The sequence below is a fragment of the Aptenodytes forsteri genome, unplaced genomic scaffold (genome assembly GCF_000699145.1).
Source record: "Aptenodytes forsteri isolate BGI_AS27 unplaced genomic scaffold, ASM69914v1 Scaffold103, whole genome shotgun sequence".
Taxonomy (NCBI): domain Eukaryota; kingdom Metazoa; phylum Chordata; class Aves; order Sphenisciformes; family Spheniscidae; genus Aptenodytes; species Aptenodytes forsteri.
The window spans coordinates 127,985-152,845 of record NW_008796051.1 but is presented as its reverse complement, the minus strand read 5'-3'; the positions used below and the strand labels follow the sequence as shown (position 1 = coordinate 152,845).

Here is a 24,861-nt window from a genome sequence, read left to right as displayed (position 1 = left end):
TCTTCATCCCAAAACCAAAATCCACCCATACGTAAGACAGCCTCTGACGATGCTCTATAAGCTGATAAATGACAAATTCAGAAAAGGACAGTTTTCTGTCTTTCCAGAGTTATTTTACAGCTCCTGCCTATACAGCTTTAGCAATAGAGCCCTCAAACCTAGGGAATCCTTCATCTTAGCCAAGTCTCTACAACCACAAACTGCCTAAATTATATTCTAAGTATGGTGGTAAATGAACTAGGTCACGGGAGTAAACAACAAAAGGCAACCTAGAAATAAACACACAGTTGTCACCAGAAGATCAGTAATAGCAATAGTCAGACCCAGGTTTTGTGAACAGTGGAGGAGATGCACCTCAAGCACTCCAAGCACCACATGATTTATTATAATTCCAAAGTATTGTCTCACTCTCCAGTGTCACTGCATTTCCTAACTCCAGTTTGTGAGTCTTTCAACCCAAAAGCAGAATTTAGAGTTTGTAGGGGACTCCAGTGGTGCCACTTTCTTTGTCAGGACAGGTAAATATTTGCTTTTTGCTGAAACGTGATGAAATGGGTGAAGAGAGTACTTTCCACCATGGTGGAAAGGAGGGAAACTTGATCTCTAGTGGATTCCAAACTCCTCCGAGGTAAACTCATTCACTGGAAACAATTTATAGTCAAAAAGAAAAACAAAGATAAAACCATGCTGAGAAATTCACTGGCTTCTAAAGTTATGCCATTATACTTTTAAGAAACTGTACTTACAAGCACAAAAATGAGCCATATTTTTCATTTTTGCATGGTGTCTTTTATTTTCCTAAGTTCATAAAAAGGACTCAATTCTCCAAGGACTACCTGAACGTACCAAAATAAATAATGTGGCTTCTAAAAGCCAGAAAATGTTTTGTTTTGTTTTTAAATATCTTTAAGCCAATACAGAACTATCTTAAAACAGGCTTCTAAAATTTTGCATCTTCTGTGCTTCAAATCCTTTGTGCACAAAAATTGTTGTAAAGATTTGGATGTGATGTATAAAAAGAGTAATACTGAAAAGCAAGGAGAAACTAGATAATCCATTTTAGAATAGCTTACTGTATCCATCAGAATGGAGTACCAAAGTGCAAGGCAAATATGCCTCTAACCTTTCCAATCCTCAAAGTCAACTGACCATTAATGGCAAACAAAGAAATAGCCACAGCAATTATTAGTTTATACTGCCAAGCAAAGCCATGACAACTTGTGTTTTCTCATTGAAGGGAAAATTGACTTACTTTTAATTTGTGCCCAAACAGCACACGACTGTGTTCTCACCTGAAAATGAAAACATAAAAATCACTGTTTCTCATGAGAGAAATTTATTATCGCTAACACTCTCTGCAAGAGCAGCCATCCACAACTTACTATATTTTATTACTATTGGGAATGGAGTTTGTTACTCCCCTGGTAGCAGCCTCTAGCTTGTCTGAAAAGATTATAAAGATAAGATTACAGATAGAGCTTTGATGAAAGCCTGCTTCTAGTCTTTTAGATCATCACTCTTCCTTTCTTTCTACAACCTAGACACGCAAGTAACATGGAAGGATCTTTGAAGCTGCTTGGATAAGAATTCAGAATTTATGAAATGCTAAGATAAGGCTGAATATGCTGTATTAACTCTATCCCCATGTAGAATATATATGTTAAAATATGGTACTTAATGGCATGTTTTTCAAATATTAGATGCAGGATTTCCTCCAGTTATGACAACTTGCTTGGTAATTTTTAACAATTTTTATAGAATAATTAATGTTCACAGTAGTTGAATAAATGTTTATCAGGGGTCTGCTTTTGCAGACTTGATTAACAAGTTTGTTTTTTTTACGGTAAGTTTTGGTCCCTGTAGAGCTTTTTTTCCCCCAGCACTTCACACTCATACATACACAAGAAGTTCTATTCTAAGTTCTATTGTCTATTGTATAATTACTGTGAAGTCTATTTTTGTAGTGCTTCTATAAGTACTTTCCTGCTAAATGACTTTCACAGAATACATACACATATATTTCTCACGTTTTGGCAAAATGTGTATTATGTTGCTCTGGATAACAGTATGTTTCTATGAAATTGAAGGCTACATTTTGAAGCATTTGCACAAAAGGACAAAGGCACATTTGTATGCCTCATCTTACTTTTGTGTGTCTGCATGCTGAATTGTGGAATCTCAGTGTTTCTTAAACTCATTTTTTATACGGAATTTTCTGATTATTTAAAAAGACAAAACACTGACAAAGAAAATACTCTTAGGTGAGGGAGAATAAAGAACAAGGGGTGGATTTAAAAACTCAACCACATGCCAGATTCTGGAGGCACTGGTGTGAGTGCCATCATCTTGAAATAGCTACCTCTGTGACATACTCTAGTTTGCAGGAAATCAATCATCTCCTGCCTATCAGAGAAGTTACAGAGCTCTCAGGAATCTCAGCAGCGAAGTTCACTGATCTGCACCTTATACTACATCAAATTATAAATCCCTTCCTCTGGTGAATTAGCACCTTTCCAGAAAGTTATCAGTGAAATTATTCCTCCAAATACTTGAGTATCCATGGATCTCAAAGTCCGTATTTCAACCTGGATATTCACAGGTAGCTAAACTGGAGCTAGAAACCCCTTCCACAGCTACACACTTAAGGAGAGTTCTGGAGGAAAGAGAAAACATTTTGCCAGGCATATACACTTTTCTCAGATGATTTTATTAGGTTAATTTTAACAGACTTTTCTCACAGTAGGGGTCAGTTTGATTCCAGAAAGGCTCATAGCTTTTTTCCTGAAAAGACTGCATGTTATCTTCACCTTTCACAGTCCTCCTTTTACTTGTTACATGCACAAACTGTTTGATCCAAAAACGCTGATGCTGATACTGAACAAAAGCTATGCTAAAGAAATTAATCTCAAATAAGTTTAAACTCCAAACGCGTTTTTTAGTTCTTGCCCTTCACTATGAGCCTTGGCTCTCTGCACAGCATGGAATCCATAAAGTAATCATTGGAGATTAAAATAGGTACCAGATGGGTTTCAGTTATTTAATTAGCAGTATCCCTCATGGAAAAGGACACTTCCAAGGGTGGACAATTTGTTCCACTTAAGTAAGGTTTTCATGATATGACAGTAAATTTTCATTTGTTCCCAAATCCTCCCTTGGTGTCCATCATACCTATATTCCAATTGCCAAATTCATCAATATGAAAAATGGTAATTTCTATTATCTCAGACTTCCTAACTGCTTTCCTTGTACAACCCTAACAATCTCCTCAGATCGTCTGACCAGTCTTTTAACACCTCTGAATGTCCTGCACAAATGAAATACGTGTTTTAAATCCTCCACCTTGAAAAATAATCAGAAAGTAAAAACCGCACAGCAGACACCTTTCTCAGGACCTCCAAATCTGAGCAAGGGATAAATGAACGTGGACTCAATAAAACAGAACAGCTTACTTCTCTTAACTGTGTCCACACAGTTTTATCTGAACTGATTTTCCCACCCTTACCACAAAGAAAATATGTCAGGTATATTGAGGAATAGTGGCAATAAAAAGTCACAACCAAGCCATGATTTTGGAACATGTATGATACAAATTGTACCATTTCAGCATGATTTTCCCACCCTTACCACAAAGAAAATATGTCAGGTATATTGAGGAATAGTGGCAATAAAAAGTCACAACCAAGCCATGATTTTGGAACATGTATGATACAAATTGTACCATTCTCAGCATGAAGGGGTCTAGAGCCAGAAGGGGCTCTGGAGGATGCCAGAACATAAAAGTACAATAATGAGAACATTAGTTAGGAGTCTATGACATGTATTTCTAATGTGTCTATATTCAAATGGAAATGTGTTCACAAGTAAATACACTACAGAAATGCTGATTTCACATGTATTAATAATTGGGGGCCAATTAAAGAACAGATTTTTTAAAAAGCAGACTTTTAAATACTAACTCTTGAATCCAAATTCAGTCACTGAAGTAATCAGATTTTCAGAAATTCTCAAAACCCAACAACCCTCAATTTATAATTCCAAATTTCTTTAACTTCTTAATACCAACAATTGCACAAAATACAAGGGCATGAGAATTGAAGATAAACCGATACTTTTGAGCCACAGGTCTAAGTTCCATTTCAAAGAAGCAGAGCTGGGAACCAAAGCTGTTTGGTATTTGCAGTCCTAATAATAATTTATAAGTGTTGTATGTAAGTTGGTGTACTTCATCAAGTAACAAAAGCCATACAGGAAAGTGTATACTAAGGAGATGATGCATTCTAAATTGAAGGAAGCGAAGAGCGACTTCTACAAATAACAGTAATAATATTCCATTAAATCAGTGGCCTAGAAAAGACATCTGGCAATGCTAGAGATGAAACATCAGGAAATAATCTATATGAAAGAAAAAGAATAATGCAACTTTGAAGCAGTTTAACAAACAGCTGGCAGAGATGCATAAGCAATCTGCACTGTTCTGTGCAAGAAAAGCCTCAACACAAGTTGGAACAATAGGAAATGTTCCCCAGTATCAGAAAATATTGAAGGGAAAGAGCTAGGGAAACCAATGCATAAAACCCAAGGATACATAAACTTGAGTTCAAGGATGTATTTAGGAGTGCTTAAAGAGGATAAACTTGTATACGTCTGACTCATTAACAAGCCTGCTCCACAGAGTAAATTTTTCTAAAACATACAGTTCGTTGTCCAAATTCCAGGGTATTTTGGGCTAACTTAACATTATTCATGAACTGAATGCCTTCAAATGTAATTTCCGTATTTATTCCCTCATACAATTAATTAAAAATTTATGACAAACAACAGACTTGTATCAGGATCAGAAACCACTTTATCTGTGCTATAAAAACTCCTTAGACTATTGTTAAAGTAGATGCCACACAAAACATGTGCTGCACAGACTAGTAGATACCAGTAACTGGTATTACATGTACTTGTTTTATTTCACTCACTTTGGACTGCGACAGTTACATTTCTTAATAGAAGCTGGCTTAACTCACTGAGATTTGGGTGTAGGCTTCCAAAATTGTAGAGAATTATTTACAAGTGACTCACAGATCAGTTTTTGTGTGCCTCCTTGCTTCGTGCTGTATACACAAAGCCCTAAAACTCTATTTTAATAGAGTCTATTCTTTTGAGTGGCAGGGTGAGGCACTGTTTAGGTGTTTTTTTCTTTAGTAGGGGTTGCTTTGTTCTGTTTTTACATTTGACATTCAGGAACTGTATGCACATGAAAAGTCTATCACCTGGCCCATATGAGAAAAGCTTCCTACTGCTGAGATTTATATTACAAAAAGATTACAAGCTGTTGACCCCGAGACAGATAACGACTGGAAAACTAGTGGCATAATGACATCATGGGAGGCAAGACGGAGCATGAAACAGCTGAGATGTACATTTTAGAAACTTTTTGTTTCTAATTAAAATATATACTTATTTTAAAATGACAAAAAATTAATGCTAGTAATGTACTTTTTTCCACAACGCTTTCCCAAGGGAGCTGGAGTTGACATTCATTGCTACGTGGAAGGTAACACACATGATAAAATATGTTTTGCCTTGTCATTTGGAGAACTGTAATATTTTTGCCATAAAACATTCAATTAGAAATTAAAATGGGTGAATATTTCATTGCTAAGGAGTAATTTTCAGATTCTTATACTAATCTCTTTCACTAAATTCTGGCCCAATAAAGACACCCTCAATTACTGAGGGCAGCAATGGCCTTCATTTTTAGGTTTTTCCATTGTTTGCCTTTGGCATCCAGAGTTGCTCCAACATTACAATGACATAAATATCTGTAAGGAATTACAAGAGTTATTCAAAGAGCTTCAGATTTAATCTAATTCTGTCAACTAACAGATCCTTGCAACATCATAAAAAATTTAACACAAAGCTAACATTTTCCTCTTTTTTTCCCCAGCAACATGTCATTCAACAGGTGTAAAGAAAAGGTTTTAAAATATCCATTACCTTATTCCACTCACTTATTATTCTCAAAAAAACACAATACTCTTCTACCAGTTTTAAAGGAGCATTATAAAACTTTCCGTAGTAATGTCTGTCTCCAAGAGCAATTGACATATTATCAGCAACATCCTTCGCCCGAAATTCAGCTGCCACATATCCTTTAACGTCAGTGGTGTTACTAAAGAAAGCTGCAGCAGCAAAGGAGTCACAAATAAAAGTGCTTTGCAAACCCAGCGGAAGCACAATCACTTGATAAAGACTAGAGTGAAACAAAAAAAAGTAAACATTAGCCCTCACTTCAATGTACTAAGAGTCAGACATTCATTAATTCACATTGTCTTTTCTATTTGTAGCCTCTTAACTGCTTTTTATTATCAATGTCCAATACGAACGCTTCTTATACTAAAATATTTCTCTCTGTGTGTGATCCATTGCGTTTTGAACCAAAAGCACTGCATGCACAACTTAGAGCTGGTTCTTCTCATCACATGCACATTAACTTTACATGTTTATTCTTGTTCAGAAGAGCATCAAACTGAGTTACTGCAGGCTCTCTCTTGCTCCTCTCATTTAACACATAAGTTCACCATGAAACAACACATCATTGGCCTCTTAAAATGATACATAATTTCCCAGAAACAAGACTTTTTCTGTTTAAAGAAGGAGAGGACAGATACCATTTGTAAAAAATTAATCAAAACTGTTTTCAGATCTCTCAAAACAATGTTTATTCTATGGTATCCAACCATAGGAAGACTAATTATTAGGGCTGCTACAGTAGTCATTTCCTGAAACATTATTAGCTTTCAAATATTTTCTGCTTTAGCGTAACGTTGAGTTACAACTACTTTTTCCTTTCATCACAAACAGCACTTAGTAAGGTGTAAATCCTTCTTCTCTAGAAATATATTTTGGTAGTAATACACTAATATGAACACACTACTTCAGAATATGTATAAATACAGACATTGTTCACCATTTCCTCTGGCTCCTGGGGCCGGGGGGGGGGGGAATGTACTGGCTGCATGAGTGTGTTGGAAAACAAAAATGACACAGGTAGAGCTGTGAGCTGTGCTTGGATCCATCAGTAAAAATCTACTGTGTCTTCCCTGTGGATAAAGGAAAAAAAAAAAAAAACCACACACAAAACCAACAGTGAAAACTCAGAATTATCAAAAACAGAACTTTGTTCCAGAAAGCAGGGAAGAGTCTGAAGCCAAATATTACTCTGCTAAGGGAGGAGAAACAAGCAGTTACAGCTTAAGTTTTCTCTCATGGCTAACAAAAATAATCTAACCACCACAAAAAGTTCGAATATGTAAGTAACATAAATCTGCAGAATGTTTTTTGAAAGGGTGAGGAGTGCACAGAGACAAACCTGATCGGTCCATTTCGATCTTCTGCTTTCCGGAGTCTGAGCAAGGGTGCAGAACCTTTTACTGCAACGAATTCTACATCTGGGAAAGGGGGATCTAAAAAGTAAACAAATACCAGTGCTTCAGAGAGGTTTTAGAAATATTTCAGGCATGAGGGTTCCTACCTATTTTTCCCCCAAAATTTCCTCTATTAACTGGGCCTCAAACCCCTGAAGGCTAAAGTCTGCAGGCAACATAAATAGTCTGGTCAAGAAAAACACAGAGCAAATATGAGCATGATGACATGGCAGCCCCAACTCAAACCCCTGTATTGAAGTATATCTGCTAGCTGGGAAAAAGAGAGATGCCCAAAAATGATGGTAGACTAGAGAGAAATGAGACAGGAAAGATTTGTTGGAAGAAGCAGTATTATTTATTAGACTAACTAAAATGGTCAAGGAGAAGAAAAAGATGAAACTCCGTGCACACAGCCCGCTACAAAAAATAAAACAGTATGAGTAAATGAGAATCTATTAGCTCCAAAAGCACTTTCAAGAAGGCAACTTCCTTAGTTACTGCCCACAGTCAGCTAGCAATATCCAGCCCCTTAAAATTGGATTTCAATATGGATACAGAGCTCTAATTTGTTTTAGTGGGAATTTGCATCCAGGCCAAAACTGAACAAATACTTCTGCCTCTAATTTCAATGGCAATGATGACAGCTGCACACTGACAGAGACTGGTGCTATGATAATGGAAATTACCACTATCAGCCTGGAAGCAAAAATGAAAAGAGCTTCAGTGTACACAACTGAGGGGGCAGAGTGTGAAGCGCAGATACTATCTACCCCAGAAGCCCGAAAGAACTAGCACAGATAATTACAGGTATGGCTAGGCTGCTTGAAAACTGGTCTATCAAGCTGTTAATGTGATATCTGACTAAAAAGTAACAAATGCAGTGCTTATATACAGAAAACCAAGGCTTCAGAACACCATTAGAAAGAATAATCAATGTCATGGAGACAAACCAATACAGATTTGCCAAAGTTAAGTCACATCAGGCAAAACCTTGCTGAGATGCATGGATTTTTCAAACAGCTGGAATACGGATAGCTGCACATGCATGCTGAAACACAGAAAATCATTAGTTCAGCAGAAGAAAATGAGGCTTGGTAGAAAAACTGTGAAGTGGGTAAATAACTGCTAAATAGGGAGCTAGCAAAATACAGCATGTTGGAAGCAGATGTACTGGGGTACAGGAAGGTTATTAGAGAGGAACCTCCAAGACTAAACAAACTAAGTACTAAGTCTGGCATTTTGTTAACAATCATGGTGCAAAATTGAGGTGCGTACAGATGAATTTTGCTGCTCAATGTTAGACAGTGTAAAACAAAAGCAGTATGGAGACAATATACAAGAAGAACTGAATCACCTTTACAGCTGTTGGCCTGCAGAAATGGGATGAAATTCACCAGTATGAAGTACAAGGTGATACACTTGGGGCTACTAAGAAGAATTTTTTACTATATATTCTAAGTTCCTTTGAGTAGTAGGAAGAGCTTATTAGTACATCTCAGAACGAGTGTTAGTCACCAACATGATAACCGGGGGGGGGGGAGGGGAGGGGAAGGAAAACGCTGCTCTAAAAAGCATAAGAAACAGATTTTTGTAACACTAGAATAGTACCACCAGAGGTACAGAAGGCCCAAGTGTGATCATTTCACAGTGTCTGAAGTTCCAGTCCAAGAGAGCCAAGTGAAACCAGTGCAGAGGATGATTACCAGAAAGATCCAAATAAAGGAGAAATTGTTTTATATGTGGGAACAAAAAACTTGTCTTTGTAGTCTATGAAAAAGAAATTTGAAAGCATACATGATCTCTGCCTTAAACAGATGAAGCATGGGAAAGGAACTTAAGCACAGTATGCCCAAAATAAAGACAACAGGCCATACAAGCATCCCTAGCAAGAAAAACCCTACCTTGCCCTTGGCAAAAATCATCCTCAAGTGAACCTCCTGGAAGCTTACCTAGCCAAATGAATTGCTCTGGTAGTTCCCTTTACCACGTCCTCTTCAAAACCAGACTATGGGTAAACTACCAGTGAAGAAGCCAGCTACGAATTTTTAGGATTGAAATGAGAATAAGATTTGTATCTAGCAAAGCCTTGATGTTCTACAGTGGCTTCCCTCTAGCAGAGACAGGGCAGAAAACCCTTTCAGATAGTTTTCTGAGTTAAGGAAATGTATTGCATGGCTGCCTGCAAGAACAAAAATGGTCTTTACTTCGGTCAATACTTCTGCAACTGCAGATATTGTAAAATGTATAGACAGTATTTCTATCTCAACAAAATAAATGAACAAACAATATTTGACAGTCAACCTTTATGTCCTTTGCACCTTGCAAACCTAAGCAAACAGAACTTAAGAACTGCAAACCCTCCCTTAACTGCAACGGTTCCTCAGCGCAGACATTGCCAGTCAACGGAGTGACAGGAAAATGTATCTGTCAGGGTAGATTCATCTGCTACATTTCTCCTATCTTCCTTTCCTTTGGCATCCAATACCACCAGGAGACAATATTATTAATTTCTCTTGAGAATTTTCCAATTTCCAAGAAAAACTTCAGAATTTCTTCTTTAATGACAGCCACAATGTGCGTTGCATACCACAGTTCTGCATCTTTTTTCCAGATAAGCAGTGCAAGGGGGACCAGGGGACAAAGAGACTACTGACTAAGTTCATAACAATTACATTTATTTTCTAAAATTTGACAGGAAAAATGCAAAACATGAAAATAAATAACCATCCAGCACTGACAGTCCTAGTAAGTGGGCAAAAGAGAGCAAAATCTGAAAAAACATGCAGTGCTTTTAAAGCTTGGAGTCTTTTACCATTTTTAGTTGCTGGTAAGAAATACCAATTACCACAAACATCAAGCACACCGAAGACAATCTGCCTGTTTTAATAAAAAAGGTGAACAACTAAAACATGAAAATAAATAACCATCCAGCACTGACAGTCCTAGTAAGTGGGCAAAAGAGAGCAAAATCTGAAAAAACATGCAGTGCTTTTAAAGCTTGGAGTCTTTTACCATTTTTAGTTGCTGGTAAGAAATACCAATTACCACAAACATCAAGCACACCGAAGACAATCTGCCTGTTTTAATAAAAAAGGTGAACAACTTGAAATAATGCAAAGTAGTAGTAATAAAATAATAATAAATGAAAGGAACGGATTTCATTTTTGCTTCAGTGACCAGAAAGGAAACTCTGAAGGAGTTATTCCATATGCACTATTGCACCACTACGAACTTTTAATAGAAGAAGCACCCTTCCAGAAATTTAACATTTTAAAAAAAAACAAAAAAAAAAAGTCTGCTGTGAGGTCACAATAATTTCCAGATTTAGAAGCCCACATGGAAAAAATACTGACTTAACACCATCTAGAACAGGTGGAAGGAAAGGGGGGAATGCTATGGAGAGAGGACTTGCACTACGTGAGCTGTGAGAAGAAAGCAAGATCCTCCAGTCTGTTCAGGTGCTGTTAGCACCTTGCCTTTGTTAAAGGTTTTTGATTTTTTTTTTTGACTTGTCACCAGCAGAACACACTAACATATCTGTAGCAGCACCAGGGAAACGCAGAAGAACATAGCAAGAAATGCAAGTATATCCAGAGATAGTCCCACTCTAAGCATTTCCTTGTCATAGCACTGCTATGTTACTAACGCTTGGACATTTCATATTCAGGCTCATTTTCTACAATAAGAATCCACCCACTGAGTCTCCCTCTAAACATGAAGGCAGGCTACAGGAAAGAAGTGCATGCCAGGAAGCCTCTACCATTGCAACAGCACAGGCAAACAACACATGCCTCAACGCTGGAGCAAAAGCCTGCTTGGTGTTCTACTGTAATCATGCTCTTCAGAAAAAGCTAGCGTGTTGGAAGCAGTTCACTATTAGTTACCATGAAAGCATTTCACAATGGAACAGCTACATTTCTTTCATTAATCCTGGAAATGAGCTGTTTATTTCTTGTTTTAAAGCCCTGGGTTTTGCCAATACTGTTTACTGCTGCAGTCCGAGGACTTTACAGGCCAACTGCCGCAATACAAGGAACATGGCCCTTTCATGACATTCTCCAGTAGTGATAACAGGAATATTTAATGCCTTTCCTGTCATTTGACCTTCTGTACAGCTCTGAAGCTGTAACTCTGGGACAACACTGTGCTACTTACCTTTGGATATATAATGCAGGCAAGAAAGGTTGTAAGTTTCCTATACACAGACACATCAAAAATGAATACACAAATCCATTTCTATCCCACCCTATATATGGATATGCACAAAACCTGTTAAACTGAATGATTTGTACCTTATTAAAAAACCTTTGCTTGGTGCCAGTACAGCCCTCTTTACAGCTTCCCTTCATCATTTTGTGCTAATGATAAAGCTTTAAAAATAGTAATGGAATTGAACCACAAAGTCCAAAACCAGATGGCAACTCTTCCCAAGTTCAGGGAAGTAAAAATCAAAGATTCTTCTTAAAGCCAAGTTCTAACTGAAACAACCCTTTGCTGAAATAACACCGTTTGCATGATCTTCACTTCCTGCAAACAAGGGATTTTTTTAATGGTTATTTGAGGGCTTTATGTCCAAAAAGCTTTTTACTGAATTTTAAAACAAGGAAGTCAAAAACACTGCTGTAAAATAAAAAAGGTAGAGATATTGATAAAATAGAAAAGGTTTTTTACCATTTGTATTACTGTCTGAAGAGTAATTAAGTTTACTGTACATATTACAGTATAATTGCTTTAACAAAGAGAAGAGATTTTTTAACTTGGAGAAAGACATTACTTAAAGAAGGGAGGGAAGGAAGGAGGTTGAATAAATCAAGACCACATCTAGAGAAAATGATCGTTTAAATCTTCTTTAAAGATTGTATCTTAAAAATGGAAATGTGTGACCTTTTCATGTATAAATTCATAGCTGAAAAGAGCATACAATCTATCTTCCTCCCCATTGTAGCTTATTCTTGTATTTTTTTTTCCATTCTGCATTTCATTCATTTTACCTAATGCTAATTACGCCAACTAGTTGAGGACAACATAAAGGCTGATGCAGATACATCACTATAAATTTGTAAAGGACTACCTGAAGCAATGAACCTGAACCCCCAGTTCACACAGATGGAAAAGACTAAAAAAGCAAAGAATTTTGTTCAGCGTATAAAGCACTGGCTATAAAACATAAACTGTGCCACCTATATCAAGGTGGCATATATACATATATACATATATATACATATGTGTATATATATACACACAAGGTAAACAGAATGATAGAGGCAATGAACGATCATGACATCACAAGTATTTATGAAAAAATTCTTGCTATGAAGGTCAGAAAGATAACAGAGGAGTTCATATGAACTTAAATATCATGCATTTGAATAGTCTCTGCATAAAAATACAAAGTGCATGTGTGAACATATATATGAAAGTGTTTACAGGACTGGCAGCTAATTTCCTCCCTACATTAAAAAAAAAAAAAATCATGCTCAGGTTTTAATCACTCCCCTTTCCCCATTACATAAATCAGAAACTCCCTTCTTCTTTGCAATACTCGTGCTCTGAAGCTGCACACTGTAATGGGCTGTCTCTCTGGAGGTACATGATGTGCTGTCAGAGTAAGAGCTGCCAGATCACCACATCTCCAACAGTCTTTCACTTCCTCACTGGAAAGTAGATTTGGTTTTTCTCTCCTTTTCCGGACCTTAAAGCAGTCCCTTTATGAAAGAATGAGTGTAAACCTTTTCCATCATACAACAGAGCAGAACAATCGTATCTTTTATGTGTGTGTGTACATCTTTGGGTGGACAAACAAATTAAGACACCACAACCTGATCTGTAACGTAGTACGTTTTTCACATACCAAAACAAAAATGCAGGGCTCTAGAAGATTATACTTAGTATGTGATGGAATTAATTCTTCTAATCCAAGTCACTTTCTAGACTCCCTGCTTGTCAGTCTACTTTCTGACTTCCGTGTTCATACAAAGAGAGAGAGAGGATACACACACAAGAGTATGTGGCCTGCAGGTATATCCTGGACTAAAACAAAAGGATTAGCAGCTGAGAAACATAAGAACTCCTGCAACTGTCTGCGGTACACAGGCTCGAGGTCAAACCTACCCAAACCCACTGGAAAGTGCATGTACAAATATGTAAGAAAATGCAGCATGTGTGAACAGTAAGCATAGAACAAACTCAAAATACACTTTGATTCTAAGCAAAAAAATCGAGAGGAGGAAGAGTAATGAGAAATCATCATTGAATCTAATATGAATTATTTTACAAGAAGGAAATGTAATCTAGTAATTTAGGCACAAAAGATCTATTTCTAGTGTCCAGAAAATTTTCTGTCTTACAAGTATGATGTCTGCTCTAAACTAAAAAAAGCTAGCCAGACACTGTAAATAAGTAGGCATTCATGAACTTCCCAAAGACCACAATTTTGTCACATCCATCATAAAGAATCTATCCCAAAGCAAAGCTTACAAACAGATTCAAATATCAATAGTACTTTAATGTGGCTCAACTGAAGAAGTTACTCTTATTTAGGATATTAGAAGCGAAAGCAAAAGCATTAACTTTTTCTCTATTATTCTGTTTTTCAAACACTTGAAAGTAGTTACAAAATTCAGTCTTCTTAAATTCATATGTGAAAACAGATAATGAAATTAAGAACAATGCCTTGTCTGAGCATGCCTCAATAAATGATCTTCGAAAAGGAAAAGGAACAGAGCCGCGTGTAAGTAGCGTAATTCCAACAGAAATAATGAATGAGAAAGTACACCCACAAGACACTCCTTTCCTTCCTTGGAAACAGACACGAACTCCCTTCTCGCTTAAAAGACAATCTTGCTACCATCTTTTTACAACTACAATATAATCACTGCCTAATCATTTTTCATAATTGATTCAATTTCCTATCTCAAGTAGACAGGTGCTGACAGCTTGTCTAAAATAAGCTAAGACGACATAAAAGAGTGTGCAAGATGCCTGTTACTGGAAGCATGAAAGGAGGCAGAATTTCAATGATCCATGAAGCATTTGCTAGACTATATTTACCATCCACAAGATGATGGGCAAAACCAACTTCGTGCTCAGCACAGAACTATTTTTAAAGGATGCTACTTGCCAGGAAGAAAAGCAGGCTTCTGAGTCCCAAGTTCTTGCTTTTTTCCTTTAGAAATACTATGGATATAATATATCCTCAGTCAGGAGATATATAGATATAAATATAGATACAGATATTCAAGATATAGAAGTAGCTTTCTTAACATGCATTTACAAATCTTCCTTTTTGAAAAAGGACCCAAAGTTATTGCTAGCATTTACATGCTTATTGTATTCTGCAACAGTCTTTAAGAATGACTATCCTTGTCAGGAAACTAAGTCTGTTAGGCAGTGTTCATCCAACCATCTGGACATGTCTCTTCGCAGTAGTTGAAACTCCACAGTTAAGATTTCCTGAACTCTCAAAATGCAGGAGATGCGTGGAAGTCAAGAAGATACAACATCTGGATTTGCCCCCAGCTGGGGAAACAGACCAACTGACTGTGCATTTGTTAATGAAACCGTAGACAACAAATGAGGCCACCTCCAGTACATTAACAGTAAAACACTTTTCTAAGTCTCAGCTTCCTCAGAGCCTCTGTGCTTAAGGCATATCTTGCATTTATACAGTACCATTTAGCCAGAAAACCACCAGAGCCAAAAAACACTTTTCAGACTTAAGCTGGCAGATAAATCGAGACCATTCCACCCACCATGGAAACAGAACCGTCTGGTTTAACAATGTACATGATTACAAAATAACTGGACAAATGAAGAAGCAAATTGTACACCTAATCTAAAATTATAAATACTTTTTATTTAAATTGCTTGTACAGATAATGCAATTCCCGACACATAAGGCACAGAAGTCAAAGGGACACTGCCAGAAGAATTATTTTAACTGTACTCTTTTCATCTTAGATAAGCTGAAATAGAAACAAATTTAACATCTTATTTAAATTCTCATTATCTGGTGAGCTTTGCAGCATGATCGCTGTTGGCTTTTTAATTTTCATTCAATTTCAACCACAAAAAGACCTACTTTTATTTTTTGGCTTCCATTAAAAAAAGCACAATATGGAGTGTTTGCATGGCAAGTTTTGGATGAAGATTCCTAATGACAGAGCAACACCTACCTTTTATTGCTCATTGAAAAAAGTAACTACCAAATATAAAATGGCTTGTGTAGCAGGATCTTCTTTCAAAATGGAAATGATCTAACTTTTGCGTGAAGACCTTTTCTGGGCTATGCATGTGCATTTGTTAAGCACTAACTCAGCAGAGACGAAAACATTCCAGCTGCCAAGGCACAAATACCACTTCACACAGCACCTGCTGCAAAGTGTTCTCTAGAGCTCTGCTGAGTAAGTGACCTGATGCAATCCTGCAGAGTTTAGGAAATACCACAGGATAACAGAGTAAAGAGCTACGCTTTTACTCTGAGTATGTATTCAAAAAATTATCTGAGTCAACCAAATTCTAAGACAGCTTATTAGTTTTTACAAAGCTACATGTACTCAAGAATTCATGGACGCTACTTTTGAGTGACAGCTAGGAAACTTCTGAAAATGAATTATCAAATTATTACTGTAATTTCATTTAAAAAAAGAATTCCAGGTCACTGTATGTCCTAAACAGTAGCTTTAGGAAACAAGAGATGTTTTTCCTTTCATGAAGCTTAAAACCCTTAGATTTACTATAAAATACATTGTAATACTATAAATTTCAAAACCACCACAAATCCCCAGTTCTTCATAAGCAGTCAGAAGATAATTGGTTCCATCTAGTGGCTGAACAGAGTTACAGACACTCAGAGAGTTTTCATGTTTCTTACCTATTCCAATTTGTGGCCCCAACAGGAAGAATGATACCAGCACCAAACACTGCACTTCACACTGTAACAGTAATAACCTAATACAGAAAGTCTGACAGTACAGAGATGGTGCAAAACTGTTCTAAACAAAAAATGAGCTAAAACAATGACAGATGTTTTTTATCACAGCATTTTAGTGCCATACAAATATCTTGCTAAATAGTGAAGCCGAGACTCCCCCTACAAAACTGTATTTGCTCAAATGCTTTCTATGTTTTGTACTCTACCAGTTAGAGACGAAGGTATCTGCCTGAGGTACTTGCAGGACGCTCTGTACTTTGGATCCTTGCAGACTTTAGTGATACCTGTTGTCACAAATACCAGTGCAGTTGTGCTATTATCTCCTCTTCACAGTGGAGAGAACTCATACTGAAAAAGTGACTTAGCCTCTAATAGGGCAGGGAATTTAACCCAGCTACCCTAGATACCAATCTTGTGTCTAACCCACCAAATTATCTTTTCCCTGCTGTGCCAAAATGACACTTCAAAGCACTGCACCCCCATTTCTCTCCCCCTTCTGCTGCTGGACTGTCAACCCTATGAAATCTGTGAAAACAAACAATAATGAACAATTTTGAGCATGGAAAGAGCACTTTGACAACCCACCATACAACACTGAGATCAACAATGCTGTTTCACTTGAGCCTCTTGCACCCATAGGTGCTTCTGTAAATAGATAAAATAAATGGCAGGACCTACCTGTGATTTGTGTTGTCATGGAAACGAGCAGTGAAAAATTCAAAGCTACCATGGAAATATTAACAGAGTAATTGGTGCCTGGCTGCAAATCAAAACAAACTTCTGGAGCCTGCTTGTGTGTGGTAAGGTTGAAGGTCGTTTCATGAAAGAACTCCTTCTGATACCAACGCTGGCCTTGCACATGAAACTGCAACCAAACAATCATGGCATGGAAATTGCAATGTTTTAATATATCACTTGCATTCAGTCATGTCATGCTCTAAATTAGAAGAAATAGCAGAAAAACACATCATTGCATACAGACTGCCAAAATTGTTGGCACTGACAGTTATTCAAATTCAAATGCTCCCAAAATTTGACAGGAATTGCAGTCCCTCTTGATCAGCTCTGACATTGTCCTAGTTCTTTCACTTCTCCTCCTCCAAGTCTATCCTCTTTTTTAGTACTGTAATTTCCCGAAGTCTTGATTTCCTGCTGACGTACAGGCTTCCAGTAATAGTGCACTTTCATCGCAGTATACCCTCATGGTGCAAAGTAATGAGTTATAAAAGTAAGCTCACAGTTAACACCTCTCTGGTTTGACCCTGAGGAGCAAGTCAAAATCAAGCCATTTTGACCTACGTCAAAATGCCAAGTACCCTCCAGCCTACAGACAGCTGTTTCGAGGCAAATTTACCATGGGTTTTTTTTGTTTCAGTTGGATTTTGTGTGAGTTCCTAATCGCTCCTCTGTTAATGAAAACTAAAATGCTTGCTGTATTTTAATCATGTGCTAATTTTCCTTTAAATAGATCCTATGCCTTTAGATAATCTCTGAGCACACGGAGATTTGAGACAACAGCAGGTGGTCAAGAGTCCTGGCAGAGATAGTTCACGTAGAAATGTCCTGCTGGGACGGGGGCAGATTGAAGACATACCACAAGGCAGAGTGGACTGACTCCGTGGAATTGGAACAGAGTTGTCTGAGGCCTGAACATAACAAAATTGAAAGTGCAGATAGGGAAGGCAAAATAGAGTAGAACAGGGGAAAAAGTAAGCAAGAAACAGGAGACTACAAAACGGCATGGTGGCTTCTTTCTTTTTTGAAAGTTGCTATGCAAGATTACTCCCTGGGTTTTTATGAGAGACATTATTAGAATGAGGAACACTGCTAGCAGTGAGTGTTTGAAAAATTACAGGTTTTTTCACATAGGTGATTGATATAAATTGTTTTCTAGATTCAAAATACAGGTTGTCACTTACGGAGTATCTGTCTTCCACATCAGTTCCCCTGACATTTCTCCGCCATTTCAAGCAGGTATCATTAAAAATTAATACATTATTGAAAGCTTCCTTTACTGTAGAGACAATAAAAAAGGGAACAACTTATTACAAAAACTTCACCTTCTTCAACTTAATTGGATATGAGTAGCTGAAAATAAAAAAAAAGGTTCTTATTTTAATTCTCTTCTGAGAAGGAGGTAGAATCTAATTTATTTTTGAATGAACACACACAGTAAATAAAACATGAACATTTTCCAAAGAAAATGGCTTTCAGAAAAACCCAAGCATGCTATTCAGGGAATCAAGATAGGATTTATTCGTCCAGACCTAGGGAGGTTATAGTGACAGAAAGATCTAGGGGTTCAGACCTTCTGATGGAAATCAAGTTGTCATAGAACAATTTGTCACAGTTGATGCCCTTTAGGAAAAAGCATGTGAGAAAAAGCATTTTTGTGGATTCCAAAGGCAATTATTGCTGAATGTCTGTCTCATCAGAATTAGTATGTCAGAAAGCAAGCTTAAAGTTTCCATGACCAAAATACTGCAGAAACCCACTGTTAGAACACGCCTTCTCCACAATTACTGAAAAACTGCCAGAACACTGCTCATCACTGCTAAACATAGGAACATTATCTATAATGCTCGCATCACTTAGATTAGCATCACACAGCTCAGCAACAGGGAATTCTTCCACAGTCAGAGAATCAGTTTTCAAGGCAAGGAATGGAAACCAGTAAGCACTGTACCATAGACTGAAATTCCAGCATGTAGCCAGGAATGCCACTGCACCAATCCTGCCTCAGCCAGAAGACAAATCCTGAAGAAACAAGTTTGCCAAACTTTTCTGAAGGGCACTTACTGCCACTGCTCTGTTTGCTCATAGGTTCAATGACCACAGTGAGCAGAAAGAAGAATGTCTTGCAGAAAAAGAGGATGCTGATGGTGACTACATGTGCGTAGTCAACGTAAAGAATGAGATAGCCCAGGAGACAGGCTGTTATCCTGTCTGCTAGACTCAAAACAGTGAGCTCTGCAGCACAGTAAGTTCTCCTATAAGCACACAGAATACAAAACACAACCTACCCTTTGTTTGAACTGCTACTGTAACTGAGACAGTGATGTTTGTGGAAGAGATGGTAGTAATATTCACCACGTAGTTACTGCCAGAGTTGAGATCTAAACACACCTTTGGATTATCTTCACTTGTAGTGATGTTAAATACTGCATCTTCTGAGAACGTCTTCTCATCCCATCTTTGGCCCAGTATGTGAAACTATTGAAGGATTAACAAAAACGATGGTGCAATTGGTTGTGGCTCTCCAAAATTCAGAATACTAGTTCCATTAAGCGTTGAGAACCTAGGATTACATCTGTTTTAGAATATCAGCTCAATCAAAAAAATAGGCTTGTGACTGTTTTGGTGCAACAACATGGCTTAATACATTAGATCTTTAATTTTTTCTGGCTGTTAAAATTATGGATATTTTTCCATATATTTCTACAACAAATAGAAGGAATCTATAACGAGGACCCTACAAACATCCCCAACACAAACAGTAAGGTGTAAGTAAAAATTCTTTGTTTACAGCACACAGATGGAAACTACATCTGCTTGCTACTTTCTTTTTTCTAGTTTTCCCCCCTTGCCCTACAGAGGCAGTAGTAAGGCTGAATGCCAAACCACAGTAAAAGACAAGCTTCCCTAAGATCATCTCAATGCAGTGAAAAAGAAACCTGTTGTTTGTATGACACGAAGGGACAGACAAAACTTACCTAGTTGAGCTTAAGGCAGTCCAGACTGTGTTCTGAACTTTACTGCATGCACCCTATGCCTACATCAGAATAGTCAAAACTGAGGATGAAATGTCTTGCAGATAGCTGAATTCAGGCAAAAGCACATGCACAGAGCACATTACACCAGAGATCCACAGCTTGCCAGTTACCACTGAGTACATGGAAAAGCACTGGATTTGAACTGTTAGGGTAATTGGGAACTTGTTTTTTCCATCTCAGCAGTGCTTAACAAAAGCCCTCAAACTAAAAATACATTGGTTTTGTAACACAGAAGGAGAAAGACAGGTTGTTTTCCAAAATTATCACTCAACCTTGAAACGTATTTTCCACTTTCTTTTTTCCCTATTTGCACATGCTCAAAAACCCAACCTTTCTTGGAATGTTGTCATTCTCAAAATATGGGAATTCTTATCACCTTGTTTTGGCTTTCGATAACACTGACTGAACTACTTGTTTCTGAGAATTTATATCTTAACTTTTATTGTTATGCTTATAGATGGCCAAAAAAAAGTAGTTACCAAGGTTGCTTTCAATTTCCATGAAAAACAGTTCTAAAATATAAGGTGGTTGAATCTCTTGAGCAAGGCACAGTAGTTCAATATACCTTGCATTTCTAAAACAAGTTACATCCAGTATCTGCAAGTGATACACTGTTTACTTGAAATGTTTGCATCACAGATAAGGACAGAGCCCAAGTTTTGCAATGTTTTCTATGTCAATGTGACCCTGAGCTCTACAACAGAATTGCACTAAAACATAAACTTGTGCTGAAATGCTTCTTATAGTTTCAAGCAGATGCTTAGGTGATTTACTGGAATAGGACCCCAACTGTTTCTGCATTTTTCACCTAACTTCAGGACAGGGATTTGTTTCTTTCCTAACCCAGCCACCTTTAGGTTTCTAGGCAGTTCACTGGGAAGAATGAAACAAATTACCATACAAACAAAACCCACAAAACAAATCTCCACTGCTGACTCACCAGAATTAACCAGGCCAAAGCTACTCCCAATCTCAAATACTGCCGCACTTACTGTGTACGTTTCCTGCACTCCCAGTCTTCCAGTTTTCCTTTGCCACCTCACACACGTTTCATTGAATACAGACAAATTACTGAATAATTCCTCCTCTGTGAGCAAAAACATGAACACAGAAGGAAAACAGTTATTATTTCTCATGCAAATCTTAAACAATTGCTCCAAACATATTATTTCTTCCTTTTCCTCTGTTTTTTTTTTTCCAAACAGGAAAAATAAAACAAGGTAGGCAGAAGTTAGGAAGTAAGTTTTCCCTTAACCATGTCTGCTCCTAAAATTAAAAGACAAGGCTAACTGAAGAAGCATGTTCTGAGCTAATGACTGTGAAGTCCTTAAACACACAGACAGCATTACGTAAACTACCATGACTAATGAAAACAAAATACTTCGCTAGGCTTGCATTTTAATGTAGAGCAATTTTAATTATAATGACTTTACAGATCTTGAAGAGGACATTAAAACTACATTACAGTTTCCTGACAGCAAAGGAAGAAGCTCATTAACTCCATCTGACTGCTGATACGTTCCTATATATAAAAGCATACATATATAACAGCATTGTTTCTTACACAAGGATCTTCAGTATATACTGCATTAAAGACTAGAATCTTTCATACCAGGTGACCAATCCAGGCAAAAGAGCCAATGAGAAAAGACATTTTGCTCTGCTTCAGACATTCCTCCTAGTCATAACACATTAAACTTGTACCGTGTATAGGTATTCCTGTATTCCTGGTCAAAGTCTTCCATTAAAGTGTGCTTATGACAGTATCACACCACCAAAAATGAAGAGCAATAAACAATGCCCTAATTCCACTACTTCCGCCACCCATTCTATATTGTCCTTGAAGTTGGGTGCCAGCATCCGGATCTCGTGACATGCAATGGTCTGTAGTCTAAAGAATAACCCACTCACAAGTCAGCTTGAAGACTTTGTAGACTATTGGATCTCATGGATTAGAAGTCTCATTGAACTGCAAATAAAGAAGCCAAGCTGATTTAAGAGTGCTGTCTGTAAGAAAAAGAGGCTAGCAATAAGCCAACAAACTTAGAAAAAAATGTTCTTCTGAATACAACAACCTGCATTAAAGCTTTTTAAGAAAGCTTCTGTGTTAGATTGGAAAAGAGCTTTTTTGTAGCTGAATGAATGTTTTGGTTCATTAGTTGTTAGGGTTGCTTTTTAAAAGGTGTTGACACTTTTCCTTGTTTTATAATAAATAAAATTAAATAACACAGCCACAGTAAAACACTTTTCAGAACAAACACTAGATTAAAAGAATGAAGCCCGAAGAACTAAGCATGTAGGGAATACAGCTGTGGCAACGAGAGATACATCCCTCAACATACCTGTGTTAATTTACACACTTTTAAGAGTTGGCTTATGCCTCAGAGAAAAAGCACTGCCAGGAAGATCAACTCATCCGTTCTTTTTTTAGGCAGTTCTCTCATTGCTGTCATCAGACACAGAGCAGTTGCCTTCACATGACAAGATTATCAAGTATCCTCCCAGAGCTAAGAACAAAGCTCCTTCTGGTCACAACTCAGATTGACAGTGAACCTATTTGCTCCTCTTCTTTCCTTCCCCACCCTTCAAATAGTCATTCCTTTGTCCTACCACCATATTTTCTTACTACATTCACTACATGACCAAGGTCATACAAATCCGAGCTCATGTAGATTCTAAGCTGAAAAGCCCTTACTAGCTGCTGAAAAAATGAAGGGGATTTATAGGACAGCCTTGGTAGATACTTCAGAAATATTCACACAATAGTTGGTGTAACGCCCTGCTGTAAAAGCAAGCTCAGCTCACGGCACTCCTCCCCACATGTAAACTTCGTTACCATTTCACAGGGGCCCCCTTGTAGCACATGGACATGAAGCTGTCACTGAAAAACAAATACATCAATAGTCTCTAAAACTCCTATATGTAGGCAGTTATTTAGAACTAAAGTGTAACTGTTTATGTATTTTGCAGCACTTTATTTTCTTTTTCCTTTCCTTTTTTTTGATTATTAAAACTGTCATAAAACTGTTTTCTAACGATATCTCCCTCTGAACATATTCAACAAATAGATACCTCACTCACTAGACCAGTTTATCTCCCAAGTAATTCTAATTCCCCATTCCAAACTGTTGTTAAATATGGAAATGCTGTTGAAAGCTTCCTCTTCTACAGAGCAGAAGAAAAGGAGATTAACCTGCATGTCCTCTAAAACAAATTTCCTTACAAATGGCTGTGTGATTAATTGTATTTAAGTGCTGCTTATTATTATTGTGTTTCACAGTAATGTCTAGAAACTCTGCAGTATTAAGACTTCTGTACCAACACAGAGCAAAAGAGTATGTTCAGTTGTATTCTTTAAATCAGATACATTTTTATTAAAAGACCAGATGGCAAAAATTACTCAAGAGCACAGCCAGAAGGAAAATGTTTGCATATCCATGAGATCTAAACTAAAATGCATAATAAGAAAGGAAAAACAACGTAATCTCTGAGATTGCTCAGCAAGAAAGCCAGGCACTTGATTCATGAGTTTGTAAAATACTCAGTAAAAAAATAAAGCAGCAAACAACAAAAAAGTGATTATGCCAGGTATTCAGGCAAGGAAAGAAGTCTTATACAGTGGCCTCCTTGGAAGGAAGAAGGCAGAACTAGTAGCATTTTTTTCTGTAACTACATCGATTTTTCTGTCATGCTTTCTGAACTTTCAGAAGGACAAGGCCACCATGCAATTACCATACATCCACAGAACAGCTGGCAAACTTTTTCTCAAAAGTTCCCACTCTAAATAGGCAGGAGTAAAAAAGGACAAAAAGTTGTAACACGCACAGAGCAAACACCACAACAGAGTCCTGGGATTTCTGAGGAGACTGCTTTTCCACCCTTACTGATCACCCACTCTTCGTTTGGATAACCAAATGCACAGTAAGTGCTTGGATTAACATTAATCCCAGTAGCAAAAACACAGCATCCAATAACAGCACAAAGGTATCTCTGAAAAAACTATTCTAGCACCTAGAGGGAAACAGGTTCCCTGACAGATTAGTTCTCCTGTGAAATCTAACAGTGCCAGTGACTTCCAGAGCTTAGGAACTCCCGAAGTGAAACACACTATACGTGCCTGGCCTCAGCATGATGTCTTAGCAGACAGTGGCATCCAGGTCTTCAACATATCTGATTCTGATCAACAGCTTTCGCTCAGACTCACAAATGAGACGGGACAAGTGAAGACCCTCAGTTTCCTCATACTTCAGCCCTAGAAATTTCAACTTGTGATTAACCGAGAAGGCCACTGGATGCCACTGCTGCTCCACTGACATCCAGTTTACCCTCACAATCTCCTTCCCATCCCAAGGGAAAGGCTCCTAGAAACAACACGCAAATGCCTGGAGAGCAGAGCAGAAGGGTGGAAAAAGATCCTGGAGGAGTCAGATACTGAAAGACAAATCTGGGAGAGGGTAGAGAGATGCAGGAAAGACAGGTGCTGGTAAACGGAACACAGATGGGAGAATGCAAACAGTGAGCAGCAAAGTGATTCAACAGAGCCAGTGAGCGTCAGAGGGCGAGAAATCATGTTAAGAAAGCCAAAGAAATTAATTCTAAGAAGGAAAACAAGGAGTGAAGATCTCAGTCTTCTTTACTCCACTTTTAAAAGCTCTGCGAGGAAGGAGGACCTCTGTGCTTGAGTGTGTGAGAAAACCTTCATAGTAATTACAGCCAGTGCATAATAAGAGCACTGTCA

At 37.6% G+C, this 24,861-nt stretch overlaps 1 protein-coding gene across 1 annotated transcript in view; it reads right to left on the bottom strand.

The window, feature by feature from the left end:
* Positions 1–24,861, bottom strand: part of SUSD1 (sushi domain containing 1) — a 45,936-nt gene that overhangs the window by 5,760 nt on the left and 15,315 nt on the right. Inside the window, exons 6-12 of the mRNA XM_019473911.1 lie at positions 21,116–21,210; positions 19,374–19,563; positions 18,270–18,364; positions 17,029–17,215; positions 7,364–7,457; positions 5,989–6,244; positions 1,253–1,292 (exon numbers count right to left, since the gene is read on the bottom strand). Of these exons, the coding sequence (XP_019329456.1) occupies positions 1,253–1,292; positions 5,989–6,244; positions 7,364–7,457; positions 17,029–17,215; positions 18,270–18,364; positions 19,374–19,563; positions 21,116–21,210 (957 nt within the window). The remainder of the gene's footprint in view (positions 1–1,252; positions 1,293–5,988; positions 6,245–7,363; positions 7,458–17,028; positions 17,216–18,269; positions 18,365–19,373; positions 19,564–21,115; positions 21,211–24,861) is intronic.